The 15,843-nt window shown below is 36.4% G+C and overlaps 2 protein-coding genes across 8 annotated transcripts in view; one reads left to right on the top strand and one right to left on the bottom strand.

Annotated features, from left to right (window-relative positions):
* LOC101577746 (heterogeneous nuclear ribonucleoprotein A1-like) overlaps positions 1 to 811 on the bottom strand; it is a 5,635-nt gene extending 4,824 nt beyond the window's left edge. Inside the window, exon 1 of the mRNA XM_004623256.1 lies at positions 807 to 811. The gene's annotated coding sequence lies outside the window, so the exon portion shown is untranslated. The remainder of the gene's footprint in view (positions 1 to 806) is intronic.
* Mef2a (myocyte enhancer factor 2A) overlaps positions 1 to 15,843 on the top strand; it is a 142,150-nt gene that overhangs the window by 80,391 nt on the left and 45,916 nt on the right. For all 7 annotated transcript variants that reach the window (XM_023709954.1, XM_023709964.1, XM_023709943.1 and 4 more), the window contains one exon: positions 10,389 to 10,592. In XM_023709954.1, the coding sequence (XP_023565722.1) occupies positions 10,389 to 10,592 (204 nt within the window). The remainder of the gene's footprint in view (positions 1 to 10,388; positions 10,593 to 15,843) is intronic.

The raw sequence follows: 15,843 nt of genomic DNA, 5'->3' as shown, positions 1-15,843 counted from the left end.
CTTTTCATTTTTTTTTTTTTTTTTTTTTTTTGTTTTGGATACCGCCCCGCCCCCCCCCCCCCCGCTTTTTTTTTCTTTTTTCTTTTTAAAGACAGAATCTCCCTCTGTAGTTCAGGCTAGACATCTGTGTAACCCAGGCTGACCTTGAACTTGCAGCAATCCTCCTGCTTCAGCTTTCTGATTGCTAGGATCACAGGCATGTGCCACCATGCCTGGCATTACTTTTAATCTATGTTATGCTTTTGGTATATCTTTTATAAGTAGCGTTTGGATGGACCTTTTTATATTGCCAGTTCATTTGATTTTTATTTCATGTTATCTTTTATTTAGGTGGACTAGCTTATACCATCCTAATTGATGATTTCAATTTGTTAAAGGGCTCTGTGCATGGAAAAAAAAATAGTCGTATCACTTTTTCCATCTTCAAAGAACTTCTCAGATTGCAATTTTACCCTGATTCCCAAAGAAAGGAACATTGGAAGAAGACACTTTGATTAGAAATCTACCAACCTTGGAGTTTTTGAGTAAGCATACTTGAGAAATCTCTGCTAGCAGTTAGTTGCTGTTTTTTCCAGCTCACATGCTCAGTGGAGCCTCTCTGTTGCCCTGGTTTTGTTCTGAAGGTCATCAGTCTGCACCAGTACTGCTGCCAGGCCCTGTTGTAAGGTGGTGGATAAAAAGTGTCCAGGCAGTAAAAATGCATTTTCTCATAGTCCCACTGCATATTTTTTCTCCAAGGCTACAAGTCCCCACATTCCTTTCCTTCTGTCATACATACTCTACATAGCACCTGGAGTTGCTTATACTTTGTTGTCATTTTTGTAGGATTCATAATACCTTTAGGTGTTCATAGATGAATTCTGGGAAAAGTAGATCTATATTTTGTGTTAATTCAGCATTTTATTAGAAACTGAAACTTGCTAATATTTTCATATTTTTAAAATTAAACAGATACATTGTTTTGTAATCACAATATCCACATTTATTTAATCTTAGTTTTAAATATAACAGATTCACTATCACCTATTCTTTACATTATTTGTTCTTATTTTAACCCCACTAGTTTATGGATTTATTCAGCAAAATTTTTATCACCTACTTAGTGCCACACAGTATTTTAGAAACTGAATATAAGTCATAAAACAGAAACAGGAAAAATCCCAGCCTTTTCTGTTTAGGTGACCTGATTTATTTAGCATCAGTATGTGTTGGCTTTTATTCCCAAGAAGGGCACATGGATGCCATATTTCTTGAATTTCTTTATATTTGAAGGTGTTTATTGCCTCTATAATTGAAATATAACTTGTAATTTTTCTAACGTTCTAGGATTTCATTTCTTTGCCTCATTTTATTGTGGAGTTTGGCCCTTCTGACTTTGAATGTTGTCAGATTTCTGATCATATTGACCCCCAGTCCAAAGCGACATACTTTTTCTCTTTGGGGGCCCATGGTATTTTTTCCTTGATTTTGACATTCAGTAATTTAACCATAATAAGCCATTAGTTTGATTATTTGGCATTTTTCAAGAAAAGGGTGTATACTGCAATGGGTATGATCAGACAAACAATTGTCACATACTTCCCACTTGCTCCCCATGGTCTCAAGAGTGGTATGGCATGATGACCTCCTGGTCTCCCCAGTACCTCTAGATTTACTGCCTCTGCCAGACTCTACGCTGCACTGCCAGGAGCTGTTGCTCAGCCAAAAGCCACAACATCCCTCCCCTGCTCCATGTACTACTGCAGTCTCTTAACCTGACAGGGCAAAGATGAGGGAGGAAGTGGGACCTGCTGCTGATTCCCCTGTCTCCAAACATCAGCAGGTCATGATCAACGGAAAGAGAACCAAGAGACAAAAGGAGAAGAGTGGGACAAGAAGAAGGGGAAATGAAAAGAATTGGGATGTGTTATGTGCAAGTACCTAGTCCCTATGATGAGTATCAATGTAATTCATAATGAGGATTAGAATCATAGAAAATACAAAGAATCAAAACAGAAAATAAAATAAACAAAAAAGTTGTTAGGTATGGCTGACAGCTAATGAAGATGTTATAAAGTAATGTATCTGAAAAATTTTTAAAAAGTTAAAAATATTGAAAGAGCAGTGCACTGCTCCTGGCAGTGCAGCGTAGAGTCTGGCAGAGGCAGTAAATCTAGAGGTACTGGGGAGACCAGGAGGTCATCATGCCATACCACTCTTGAGACCATGGGGAGCAAGTGGGAAGTATGTGACAATTGTTTGTCTGATCATACCCATTGCAGCTTTCAGAGTGAAGGGGGAGGGCTTGGGCCTTTTTTTTTTTTCTGTCTCAAAAGGAGTTGAAAGCTAAAATCCACTCAGAACCTGCACAACAATGTTTATAACAGCTTTCTGATTGCCAGAAATTGAAAACACCGAAGTGTCTTTCAGTATGTGAATGAATAAATAAAATGTGGTACATCCGTACAAGGGAGTATGAGGAATTACAGTGCAGTGAAAATACTCTGTATGTACTATCTGTGTATAATACATGTCAGTAAACATTTATTTAAACCTGCAGAATGTACAGCATCGAGTTGAGCTCTGATGTAAACTATGAACTTTGAGTGATAGTGATGTGTCCCTGCTCTTTGGGGGAGATTGGTGAGGGCAGTGCTACATATGAATATACTCGCTCAAAGGATAGGTGGGGGATTCTTGTGGCTTCCTCTAAATTTCCAGTCAATTTAAAACTAGTCCAAAGATATAGTATTTTTAATAAAAAATATTAAGTGCTGAAAATAAAACAGAGCTTTCATTTAGAAAGCTTGGAGTATTAAGTTTGTAATTTGAATTTATAGATTTTTGTTGCCATTGTTGAAGCACAAGTGTATTTTTGTGCAAATTGGTAGTTGAAAAAAAATTTTTTGACCTCACTCTAGTTGGACTCAGTTGGAAGAATGGAAAGGAGATAGGTAGGAACCAAATTCTTCTTCCACTAATCCCTTCTTTCAACTTCTGTGGATAATTTTTTTTTTTTTTGCTCCGAATGCCTTCAAGGCATGACTGGCTGGCTTTGAGTTGTGGGGATCGAACCACAGCAAGCTGAGCCTGACGGCTTTGTTGAAGCAGCCACTTAACTGAGCTAAGGGGCAGGGCCCCTTCTGTGGATAATTTTGAAGATACATGTTTGAATATGAGTTTGGAGAAACACAGCAAGGACTTTTTTATTTTAACTGATAGTGAGCTATTATATTAGAGATAGAATTTTCTTTAATCATGCCTAATGCATATTTCTGAAGTGATATTGTCTTTTAATAATGCCTTGCTAATGTCTCACGTATTTTAAAATTATGTATCTACATTAAGGATGTTCTTGCAAAGCACTTTACATTGTCATTTTTTTCTTGTTCAGTATTAAAAAAAATAAACATTTTTGAGGTCGGGGAGATGGCTCAGTAGAAAAAGTGCTTGCCTGGCAAGTGCAAAGGCCTGAGTTCAATCCCTGGTTCTGCCACAAAAAAAAAGAATAAACATTTTAAAAATTGCTTCTGCTAGGTTGAGAATTTTAATGTAGCAAGTACATCTAGGCACATCTCAAGTAGTAAATGATGTGAGTTGCACTGTTTCAGTAGTATATTTTAATAAGGGAATAGGACAGCCAGGATTCTGAAAGCCAGCATTGCAATCTATAACAGAAATTGAGGGCTGGGGAGATAGTTTGGTGGTCTAAGCACCTGCCTAATTTTAAAAGGTACTAACAAAGTAGGGCTAATACATGCCTATAAAAACTCTTGCTTACAAGTAAGAAGCAAATTATATAATAGGAAAATAATTGAACATCAGTTTAGAGAAAACAAATCCCAAATGACAAGAAAAACGTTGTCGTTATTTCCAATTAGGAAAATACATATTAATGGAATAAGATTTTTATTTTATACTAATCATAGTAGTAAAGATTAAAAAGTAATAACAAATATGAAAATTGTGAAACTGCTTGAGAACCTAGAGCTATTGCTATTCAACTTGGAAACATACCAAGGAGGTGTGATTAAATTAGTAAGGGAGGGCTGGCCAAATAGCTCAGTGGATTAAAGCACCTGCAAGCAGGCATGGGGGAGGAGGTTTCCTGACATGCTGGCCCCGCCCACAGGGCATGCTGAGACAGCAGTTAAAACTGTGGTAGTACACATGTCTGCAATCCCCGCTGGTGGAGGCTGTAAACAGGCAGATCACTATGAGTCCGATCTCAGTAGTGAGACCCTGAAAACCCTGTAGACCCTTCCCTAAAATACTAGTAAGGAAAGAAAGGAATACTGGCAAAGTCTCATTTTTGTAAAACAATCTATTATATGTATATATAAGCATATATGCAATTATATGATCTTGTGTAAAAGTATGGCATAAAATAATTGATAATATAGATTAAGGAATTTGTGTTACATGCAGGGAAGATGAGAGAAGCAAAAGATGTTATATTCTTCATACATTTATATATAATATTTGTGTATATATGTTATAAGACCTTTTTAAAAAGTTTAAATAATAGCTTTACTAGTTACCATTAAGGATGACTTCCACAGAGACTGAGTGTAGCAAAGTTACTAAGTTGGAAAGTTATTGTTTGTGGAAAACACACACATGCACAAATTCATACCATTGTGGCTTAATTGAGTATAAGGGCTTTGATAGAAAATAAAGTCAGATAGAAAAACAGAACAAATAATTTCTTCTTGTGCTGGATGAGTTTGGATATTATTATTTTAAATTTTATGTGTTTGGTACAAGGTCTCAGACTCGTAGTGATCCTCCTGTTTTCAGCCTCCCCAGCATATGGGATTACAGGCATGTGCCTCCATGCCCAGTCTTGGTGGCCAGCTGGTGCACGCCTGATGCAGGACTGGCACAACATACAGTACCAGGGCTCAAACCCTGGTCCTTGTGCTTGCCTAGACAGGAGCTTAGCCTGCTGAGCTTTCTCTGCAGCTCCTGGATATTATTTTTAGCACAAAGAAAATCCCTAAGCTGCCATTAAACCAATTGATCTTTATTTAAAAATTATTTCTGACAGTTACTTGGCAAATGTATTTTATAGTGTTTGAGATGTTAGAAAACCTAGTAAGATCACTGTAAAAGCAATACAGAGAAGAGATGGTACAACTTAATTAGGGTGGTAATAGTAGAGATAGAAGTAGATGTATTTTTATATTTTAGAGGTAAAGCTGACACAGTTTGCTGATGGATGGATGATTAACGAAAGAGAAATCAAAGATAGCTCAACATTTTTGTTTTTGTTGTTTGAATGGACAGTGGTGCCTTTGCTCAAATGGTGAAGGCTATGGACAGAGTAGTAATTTGTTGTTTTTCAATCCATGAAATTGATTGTAATCACCAGGCAAAAACAGAGTATAAAAAGAGAAGGAAGCCTGAGTCAAAAGTTTGTACAGGAATAGACCAGAACACAGGCCTGGCATGTAAGTGAGACGACCTGGGGTCACCAGATCCTGAATAGACCCAGAGTGCTGGCCCAGCGTGTAAGTAAGAGGACCCGGGGCCTGCGGATCCTGAATAGACCCAGAGCGCAGGCCCAGCATGTGAGAGGACCCGGGGCCACTGGATCCTGAATAGACCCAGAGCGCAGGCCCGGCGTGTGAGACCACCTGGGGCCGCCGGATCCTGAATAGACTCAGAGTGCAGGCCAGGCATGTGAGTCAGACCGCCTGGGGACCGCCAGATCCTCATTCGACCCAGAGTGCAGGCCCAGCTTGGAACCCTTCAGCAGAACTCCCTGAAAAGAGGCTAGAGGCAAGACCCACCCAGCTGATTCAGGAGAGGAACATCTTGCCAGAGTGACACAAAGGGATCAACTCCACCTTCTTGCTGCAGCAAGAAGAACTGGAGCACGGCAGCCAGATCCCAGCCAGATCCAAGCAGCGTCCACCTGCAGGAATCTGAACTTCGTAGGTCTCGACCTAGTGCTAAGGTAATAACTCTAAGCTCTACACCAAAGGTCAGAAGACAGTGGTATACAAAATGACAGAGAAGGAACAAAATGCAGTCTCAGGTCCCGAGTCCACCCAGTAAAGATGCAGAAGACACTAGCGTAGAGGAACCTGAAAATCACACACCTGATATCTCTGAAATAATAGCATTGGAAGTGAAGAAACAACTGCACAAAGGTATAGAAGAAATCAGATCAGAAATAATTTCTGATCTAAAAAATGTAGTGATAACTATAATCGAAGTACTAAGTGCTTCAAAATAATACATTGATAAAAAAAATAGAGCAGAATATAAAAATGATAGAACCCCTGAATAAATAATATAGAAAAGAAATAGAATGTATGAAATAGGTTCAAAGTGATACACAAAAAATTAAAACCTCAATCACAAGCTGGCAAAACCATTTCAGCGAAAGTGAAAATAGACTTTCTGACCTTAAAGACACCATTGCAGCTAGTGAAAAAGTAGGAAAAGATCTCTTAAAAACAACTAGGATGCAGGAAAAAATAATTCAGTACCTGCAAGATGATGCAAAGATGAACAACGTAAGACTAATAGGCATCAGTGAGAAGGAAGAAGTCAATACAAATGATATAAAAAGAATATGGGCAGAAGTAATAGCAGAAAATTTCCCAAATATGGGGCAACAGTCTGACATTCAGGTAACTGAAGCATATAGAACTCCAAATAACATCAACCCAATGAAAACCACACCCAGACATATAACAATCAAGATCCCAGAAATTCAACACAGGAACAGTATACTAAAAGCTGCTAAGGAAAAGAAACATCACGTTTAAAGGAAAACCCATCAGAATAACAGCAGATTTCTCTTCACAAACCATCAAGTCAAGAAGAGCATGGAGCAAAGTACTTCAAGTCTTGCACGAAAACAAATTCCAACCCAGACTGATATACCCTGCAAAACTCTCTTCCAAGTATAATGGAGAAGTGAAATACTTCCATGACAAAGAACAACTAAAGAATTTCATGATGACAAAGCCAAGCCTACACAGACTACTAAATGGTGTCCTAGAGAGGGAGCAAATTGATCACAGTCTCATGAATGAGAATAGAAAGAACCTACCAAATAGGGCAAACAATTAAACAGAGGAGAATAAGAGGTATACAATAGTAGTCTTACAGTTATTCTGTGTTCAGCAGCAAAATATTTCCATCAGCATACTCTGCAAATAGACTTCTCTTCTACCCTCTGGGTCATGATTCCCTCTGAATCTACAGGGTGAATTTCAGAGAAATAGCTGTAGCTCAGTCCCACAAGTGACGCCTGGCCACCAGTAACTGTCATGGTCATTATGCATGTCCACAATACACTAGAACTTTGTGCGATATTCTATCCCCAAACTGTTAGAGGTGCTGGTCATTTATTTGCTATTCCAGTATTTATCTTATGTTTTACTCTTTCTTTGCTATCATGAAAACTTTTTCTTAGTTCAATTGTTTTGAAACATTTAATTTTCTGAATATTGCTTAATCTTAATTTTTGTTCTAAGATTTATACTATATCTTTGACTTATAATTTATTTAAAAGACATCGTATGATATCTTCTCCTAGTATTAGAAACTTTAAAAAGTATATTTCCATTTTCTGTTGACTTTATATTACTTCTTCCCTGTTTTTTATACACACATACACACATATATATGAAAATAAATACGTGTATAACCCAACATAAGATTGGTACTGTTTCATAGAAATCTTCTATGACCTTTAAATAAGGGTTCATCTAATATATGTTGGATAGTCCTGCATAGCTATCATATTGAGAGCTCTTTATTGTTCATCTGGGAGCATACTGCGACTTCTCTTGCCTTTTGAATTATGCTGTTATGTCCTATATGCTACTTCTGGAGGTATTAATATATTTCAAGTTAGTATAACTAAAAAAAATAGAAAATAAAAAAACAAAACAAAAGTTTGTACATACTCAAAAGAGAAAGTAGCAGTAGAGGCTGAGAATAGGCAGCCAGTGAAGCATATTGTGTTATAACATCCGAAATAGGCCTGGGAGATGGCTCAGTGGAATAAGCACTTCCCTGGCAAGCGCAAGGGCCAGAGTTCAATCCCTGGTTCCGCAAAAACAAAACATCTGGAATAGACTGGTTGAAAAGCAAGAATGTGGTCAGTTTTGTCAAATGTTGCTGAAGTATAAAGTTAAAAATTGAAGGAACCATTGACTTTTTTTTTTTTTTCGGAACTGGGGATTGAACTCAGGCCCTTGTGCCTGTCAGGGAAGCACTTATTCCACTGAGCCATCTCCCCCGCCCCGACCAATGACTTTGATTAAATCACTTAAAGGCCACTGATCATATAGATAAGAACAGTCTGGGCGCAATATGGGGAATGGAAGTCTGACTAATAGGCTCCAGAAAGAATAGGTGGTAGGAAGTCACAGACCACTGTATACATTTCTTTCGAACATTTTTACTGGGAAATAAGAGCAAATAGAAGGATTGGTTACTAAAAGGGCAATATATAGGGATGAAGGAGACGATAGAGTACTTAATGTGCTTCTGATATTTGATCTAGTACAGTGGAAGAAAACCCTTATGGGAGAGAGAATGAAGCATGCAATAAGGAAGGGGAATAAATACCTCAGTAATGTCAGAGAAGCAAGAGTGGAGAAAGGTATAAATAAACCAGTTAAACTGATTTGGTGATGGAAAGATGCAGTAATTCATTTGTCTTTGTTTTCACAATGATTTATTAGAGGAGAGGAGAGTGCAGTTGTGGGAGAGAATTAGAGAAATAAGTAGATGACTTGGAAAATGGGCTGATGCAAGGAACAGCAAAGTTAGGAATATCAGGCAACATTGAATGTTGAGATTTATAGTTACCAGATACACTGGGTATGTGTTTGTATTCCTAGGAATTTTCAGCTATTTGCAGTAAAATAGATTTATAATTTGACACATGTTTAGGGATACAGTTCTTGCCAGAGCTGTGCCCAGCAAGTATGTTAATGAAAGGAGGATAATGGAGTTATGTGTCTCTGGAAGGGACTTAAATAGTGATGGAGCATCAAAATTAAATAAAGAGGGAAAGATATGAGAGTAGATACAGATCGAGCATCTCTGATCCAGAAATTTAGAATCATAATGGAACTTGACTGCTGACATGATGGCACAAGTGGAAAATTCCACACCTGATCTCATATGATGATTAAAATCAAAAGTGCAAATGCACTAAAAATGTTACATAAAGATACCTTCAGGCTGTGTATATAAGGTGTATATGAAACTTAGATGAATCAGGTGTTTTGACCTCCTAGCTCCAAGATACTCCATTGTATATTTGCAAATATCCAAAATCTGAAAAAGCGCAACTCAGAAGCACTTTTGCCCCAAGCATTTTGGAAAAGGGCTGATCAGCCTGCAGTAACACAGGAAGGTAAATAGATTGGAGGATTTGATAAGATAAAAGAATTTATAGAGTTAGTACAAAACAGAAGGGCTAGGGAGGAGACATTGGATTTCATCAAATTGCAATTTGGAGGATGATAGGCTAATGACAGATTTGAAGGTGTGCCAATAGGAGTGGGTGAAGAAATGTAAATATCACTGGAATTTGTGACATAAAAACTGAGAGGCTAAGGAATTTGTGTGACGTTTTTTTTAAATGCATTGAAGTCACTACAAAACAGAAGGAAAGAAAAGTAAGGTAATTCTATATGAGGAAGATAATATAGATCTGTCATTTCTGTTCACCACAAAGCAGGTAGCTAAGTGGTGTGATTTAATAGCAGAAACTTCAAAATACCTGAAGTGTTTAAGGGGAAGAAGGGAAAAATCATTTGGAAGAGAACAGAAAGTAAAAAGGATTTGCTTCTCTTTCAGGGATCTTCGGTAAAAGAGATGTAATCTTTTAAAGTAAACTGAAAAACATTTTATGCTTTGTATCTGAGGAGACTTGAGATAGCAGGTTTCAATTGGAGTTAAAGAAATAATGTGAGAACAATTTGAGGATATCAGAAAGATCGCTGATCTTAGGCCACGAATTCCAGTATGGGTAGTAGAAAGCTTGGAGGTACAGAGAACCATGAGTTAGTTAGTGGATGTACTTAGTTGTTTGGGAAGTTAAGTCTGGATGGTGCTGGATCACCTGAAGTGGGATGCCAGTTTTTTGGTGGTAACAGTTTTAAGCCAAATGGTAGGAGCCAACTGGCCAACTGCTTTCTTCTGTTTCTTTGCCTTCTGTGGTGCAGTCACGACACTAGTACCTCTTTGAAGGAGGGAGACCTCACCGAAGAGGCTTTGGACATACAAGTTATGTGACTATATTAGTGGCAAAATCTTTGAAATCTGGCTCTGTATTTGTAAGAACACTCCCACCTTTAGGTAGCTATGTTTCAGGTACTACTAATTCTTTTAATAAAAGTATACTTTTTTACCTTTGATTGTCTTAGGTTACTTTTACGAAGAGAAAGTTTGGATTAATGAAGAAAGCCTATGAACTTAGTGTGCTCTGTGACTGTGAAATAGCACTCATCATTTTCAACAGTTCTAACAAGTTGTTTCAATATGCCAGCACTGACATGGACAAAGTTCTCCTCAAGTATACCGAATACAATGAGCCTCATGAAAGCAGAACCAACTCGGATATTGTTGAGGTAACACTTACTTAGCAATGTGTAAATTGTAAATAATAAACCCTCCATTTAGTAATATTAACTATTGTGTATCTAAAACATAAACCAGAGGGTAAATGGGTATTTTCTTTGAATCATTTCTTAGAGAGGTATAATTGCTTTATGATGTGCTATAGATATATCCTGTTGATTCAAAAAAATACACTGGGCTACTTAACTATATAAATATGACATTTGACCAGTATAATCATAACATTTTATTTAGGGTTATTTTGTATGAGTTTTTCAGTTAGTATTGTAAGAAGCTATTTTAAGAAACTATTGCTTTTGGATAGAATGGAGTTACAGTTTATATGCCTTTATCATCACTATGTCAGTGACAACTCGAAACTCAGCTCTAATGGAAGGCAAGAAAATTATATAAATAATATTCTGTTACTAGTGCTTTATCTGGGAGGAAGATGAGGTCCTTGTCCCTTTTTTGTTTTTCACTGCCTCTAGTATCTCTTATGGTCCTAGAAACCTAAGTAAGTGATAAAAAATTAACTTTTTAAAATGATCTCATCTGCTTGTATGTGTTTTGAAATAAAACCTTCTTAAAGAAGATCCAGTGTTTTGCCCCATGAGTCTTTTATTTCGAAGTCATATAAAAATCTTTTTTGGGGCCAAGGAGATAGCTCAGTAGAATAAATGCTTGCCTGGAAAGTGCAAGGGCCTGAGTTCAATTCCCAGTTCTGGGGGGAAAAATCTTTCATTTTCTCTTCCTTCTCCTCTTCCTCTTTCCCTCATTCACTCATTCTTCATTCATTTATTTATTTTTGGTATATTGGAGATTGACGCCATAGCCTGATATGTACTCTACCACTGGGCTACACTTCCAGCCCTTTTAAAAATTTTGAGACAGGGTCTCCTCTACATAAAGTTGCCCTGGCTGACCTTGAATTCGTGATCCTGTTGCTTCAGCCCCCCGAGTAGCTGTGATTATAGGAGTGTGCCGCTTGTGCCTTGCTCATATGCTATACATGGTATTCCTAATAGCATTGAACTTAGCATTTTAGTTACTTTTGTCTTTTTTGTTTACATTAACAGGTTTTCCATTTTCCTTTTTAGGACAGTTTTTCCTTTGAGAGATGTATAATTTACTAGTTTTGAAACATTGAAAAATAATTTATTAAATTAGGCATTTTCTGAGGAAAGATACTGAAACCATGTGAAAATGATCCAAAACTACCTACCAGACAACAAATGGAGTCTTACTCTAGATTTTATATCATCTAGTTGAAATTAAGCTAGAGAAAGAGACTTTACTACCTTCTTGTATAGAAGTCTTAATTTATTTGCCTCCACAAATTATATTAAATGCATTTTAAAATTTTCCTACATTTTTCTGCCTTAGTTATGCCGTTTTGGAGAGTGATTTAGTTTTTTATTATAAAAAACTGTTGCATGTATTAAAAACAAGTTTTATCTCTTCATAGCCATTAATTATTTCAGAGGTGAAAGTGTAGCATAATTACAGGTAGGATTCACCTGCTATTTGATTGGCCCAGCTTTTTTAAGGAATCAGTGTCATGATCCTCCTTTAAATATGTTTGAAGTTTTTGATTTTGCTTTTGTTGATCACTCTGATTAAATTACACAGTTACATCTTTAGCTGTAATCTTTAATACAGTTATTTTTATGTTATTTGTAAATTCTTTTGTTGTTACTTAGTATTTATAACATAATCACTTATTGTAACATGATCTATGTCACTCTTCCATAATTTATCAGTACATTTTATAAAACAACATCATATTATTGAAACTGTCCTACTAATTTGATTTGAAACTGTCTCATTACTATTTGTTTCTCAATAAAATTATGGGGGAAAAATTTCATAAACAAGAGAATAGTTGGAGTAAGCTTTCTAAGAGACTTTATAAATGAATTTTCTTGAAATGGAAAGTATACTTGCTGTTTAAAATGTATTCTGTTCTTTTTTTTTTTTTAATGTATTTAGTACAGGGTGTACAGGGTCTCACTACACAGAGGAGACTTGTAGCGATCCTCCTATTTTCAGCTTCCTGAGCACTGGGATTACAGACGCGCACTACCACACCCAGTCTGTCTTCTGTTATTTAACATCTATGTTGTATCAAAATCTCCATGGCCTTAAGTCAAACAGTCGGCTTTGCTGATCTCAACAAATTGTTATTCTAGCTGGTATCGTTATAAAAGGCAATCACCTCCCTAACTATTCTTTCATTGCAGTAGTTCCTGGCCCTTGGAGGTTGACAGTCCTTTGTACAACTAAAGTTTACTTCGTAGAGAATGTGAACTAAACTATAATCTAATATCTGCACAGAATTTTCAAACTAACTCAGTCATCATCTCTGTTGTGGTCACAGTCAAAAATCATGTGCAAATGATGCAAAACTACTTATCAGACAACAAATGGAGTCTTATTCTAGATTTTATATCATCTAATTGAAGTTAAGCTAGAGAAAGAAACTTTACTATCTTCTCATATGGAAGTCTTAATTTATTTGCCTCCACAAATTGTATTACAGTTCTGAGAATACATTTTGAAATTTTCCTGTATTTTTCTGCCTTAGTTATACCTTTTTGGAGCATGCTTTAGTTTTTTACTATAGTATGGTTTAAAAAGTAAGAAAGTAAATCCCATTTTTAGTGATCTCCTGTATTACAATCTGTTTCTTTCAATATGAAAGAAAACCTTTTCAGTTGGTATTTTTATTTTTTCTACTTGAAGTTTGTAGATATAAGCTAATAGGAATTTTATTAGTAATTCTCTATGACTTTCTAGTTTTATGTAAAAACAATGGATAGAGGGTTCTCTTTATGATAAGTAGCGAATTTGTTGTGGTTGAATGAATTATAAGATGATTCATGTTTCTCGTATATTAAAGTCTTACTAAGTAATTAGTACATAAGAGTGGTTGTTAAACTTGTAAGATAGGTTTCTTTCACACATGAAGGTTATGTTGCTGTATCCGCACTAGTAGCATTATACACACCTGAGTTCTTTTTAACAGTGATAATTGCTTATGCTGATGAATCTGTAAGGATTGTGGTTAATGAAGCTTAAGTTTACAGGATAACAGTAAAGATAAATACTTAAAAGAGCTTTTAGTACTCAGTGTACATTTTAAGTACCTTTAAAAAAATTTTTTAAAGAATACAAGACAGTAAAAAGTTAGAAACGATGCATAATTCTACTAAACAAAATTACAGGAATTCAACAATAGTTGTTACATTGCATAATATTTTCAACTTAATTGTTTAGATTACCGGTTATAAGCATGGAGAATTGGTATAGAAAAGGTTATAAGAAACTAAAAAACAAAATTTTTTTTTGAATTGGACAGGAAGAAGGGAAGATGATGTGTTTATATATACGTGTGTGTGTATATATGTACACACATATATACACAAACACACATACAGGATAGCTTGGATAATTATACCGCCAATTTCTGCTGATTTACTGAAAGGAGCAGTTAATGCTTAAATTTTAAGTACTTTTATAAGTATCATATTTGAGAATATTTTCAGAGTGTCAGTAAAAGGCTTTTTTTCTTCCTCATACAGTTTCTGTTAAAGCAGTTGTAATTGGAAACACCCCTTTTTATATCCATTTACTCATTTAACAAACGCATTTGAGGAGCTTTCTGTGTGTTGTAGGTTTTGAAAGGAAATATTACTTAAAGATTTTTAATTCAAGTTGTAAGGATAGTCTTCCTTCCTATGGTTTTATAAAAGCCGTTGACACACTTACCAAGAGAAGATTTTATATAAATAAAAGTGTAATAGTAATGAGGTTTGGGACTCCTTGGCATCTCATGTGAATTAAGTTGGGAGTAAACTATAACAGACATGGGCCAGAGAGATAGCTCAGTGCCATAAGTGCCTACCTGGCAAGTGCAGGGTCCTGGGATTTGATGCCCGCTATCTCCCCCCACACGCACACAAACCAAACTAGTAACACATTTGTGTACTTTGATCTACTTTAGAGCATGTTCTTATATAACCTAAGCAATAATGACAATGCTGCTAACCTGACTTGTTTTATGTTATGTATGTTTTGAAAATAGGATTTTTTTCTCCCATATTGCCAAAATGTCTCTTTAGAAACTTGATTATATGAAATGGAATGTATTAAATGGAGAGAAGTTCAGGTTGGGCATTCTTGATCTGAAAATACTCTGAAATCTGAAACTTTGAGTGCTAACGTGATGTAAAAATTAATACATTTGGAAAGACGGTACTTTAATCCCAACACTTAGGAAGCTGAAAACAGGAGAATCACTATAAGTCTGATCTGTATAGTGAGACTCTGTAGACCCTGTACTAAATACATTTTTTTTTTTTTTTTTTTTTGGTGGAACTGGGGATTGAACTCAGATCCTTGCGCTTGCCAGGGAAGTGTAGTGAGCCGTCTCCCCGGCCCTTCTAGATACATTTAAAAAAAAAAAAAAAATTGTAATTTGTTAAATCTTTAGAAAGCAATTCAAAGTAGCATACCAGTGTTGGCATTAGTTGCCATGAGGGAGCACATTGTAAATGGGCTACATTTCAGTTCAGTTCTACATGGTTGTATAAGAGTTGTTTTGAATATAATTTCTCCTCACGAGGGAGGTGTGTATAGGTGATGGGATGTAGAATCTGGTTCCTCAAATGAACAAAATAGTTAAATAATTTTTGTCCCCTGAAATCATCTGGTCTTGACCTGATAGAACTGGAGGTTAGGATTTTGCTAGGTTTGCTGATATTTTTAAAATACCCACAGAGAGGCTTTTCAGGCAAATTAATTCCTTCCCCTAATATTATGGATGAGAAATGCGACAGGGAATTTTAAGAGGCTTGCCTAGTGTATTGCAGGGCTACAGTGGAGCAGTGGGAAAGAGAAAAGTAATGAGGCAGCTGCAGACAAGACAGAGCTTCCTTCCACATCCAGCCCCCACCTTACTCTTTTATTCCTGGCAGAACCTGAAGCAGCAGGATGGTGATTCAGAGGGTGGGGCACATACTGCTCATGACCCTCCTCTTCCACATGCCACTGCACTGTCACTCCACCTGACAGTCACCATTGCTCTTGCAGTTTCAGTTGTACTCCTCTATTTTGCTATTTGAATATTTCTCATACAGGAATTAGTTTTCATTTATGTACTTTTTACAAGAACCTGTGCGTCTGTAAGTATAGTTTTTCCAGTCTTAAGGTCATATTTTTCCTTCAGATTAATGTTACAAAAATGAGAGTTTATGGGAG

Source organism: Octodon degus, unplaced genomic scaffold, assembly GCF_000260255.1.
Source record: "Octodon degus isolate 3935 unplaced genomic scaffold, OctDeg1.0 scaffold00002, whole genome shotgun sequence".
NCBI classification, from domain to species: domain Eukaryota; kingdom Metazoa; phylum Chordata; class Mammalia; order Rodentia; family Octodontidae; genus Octodon; species Octodon degus.
Note: the sequence above shows the minus strand (reverse complement) of the source record. Positions and strands in the feature narration are given on the sequence as shown.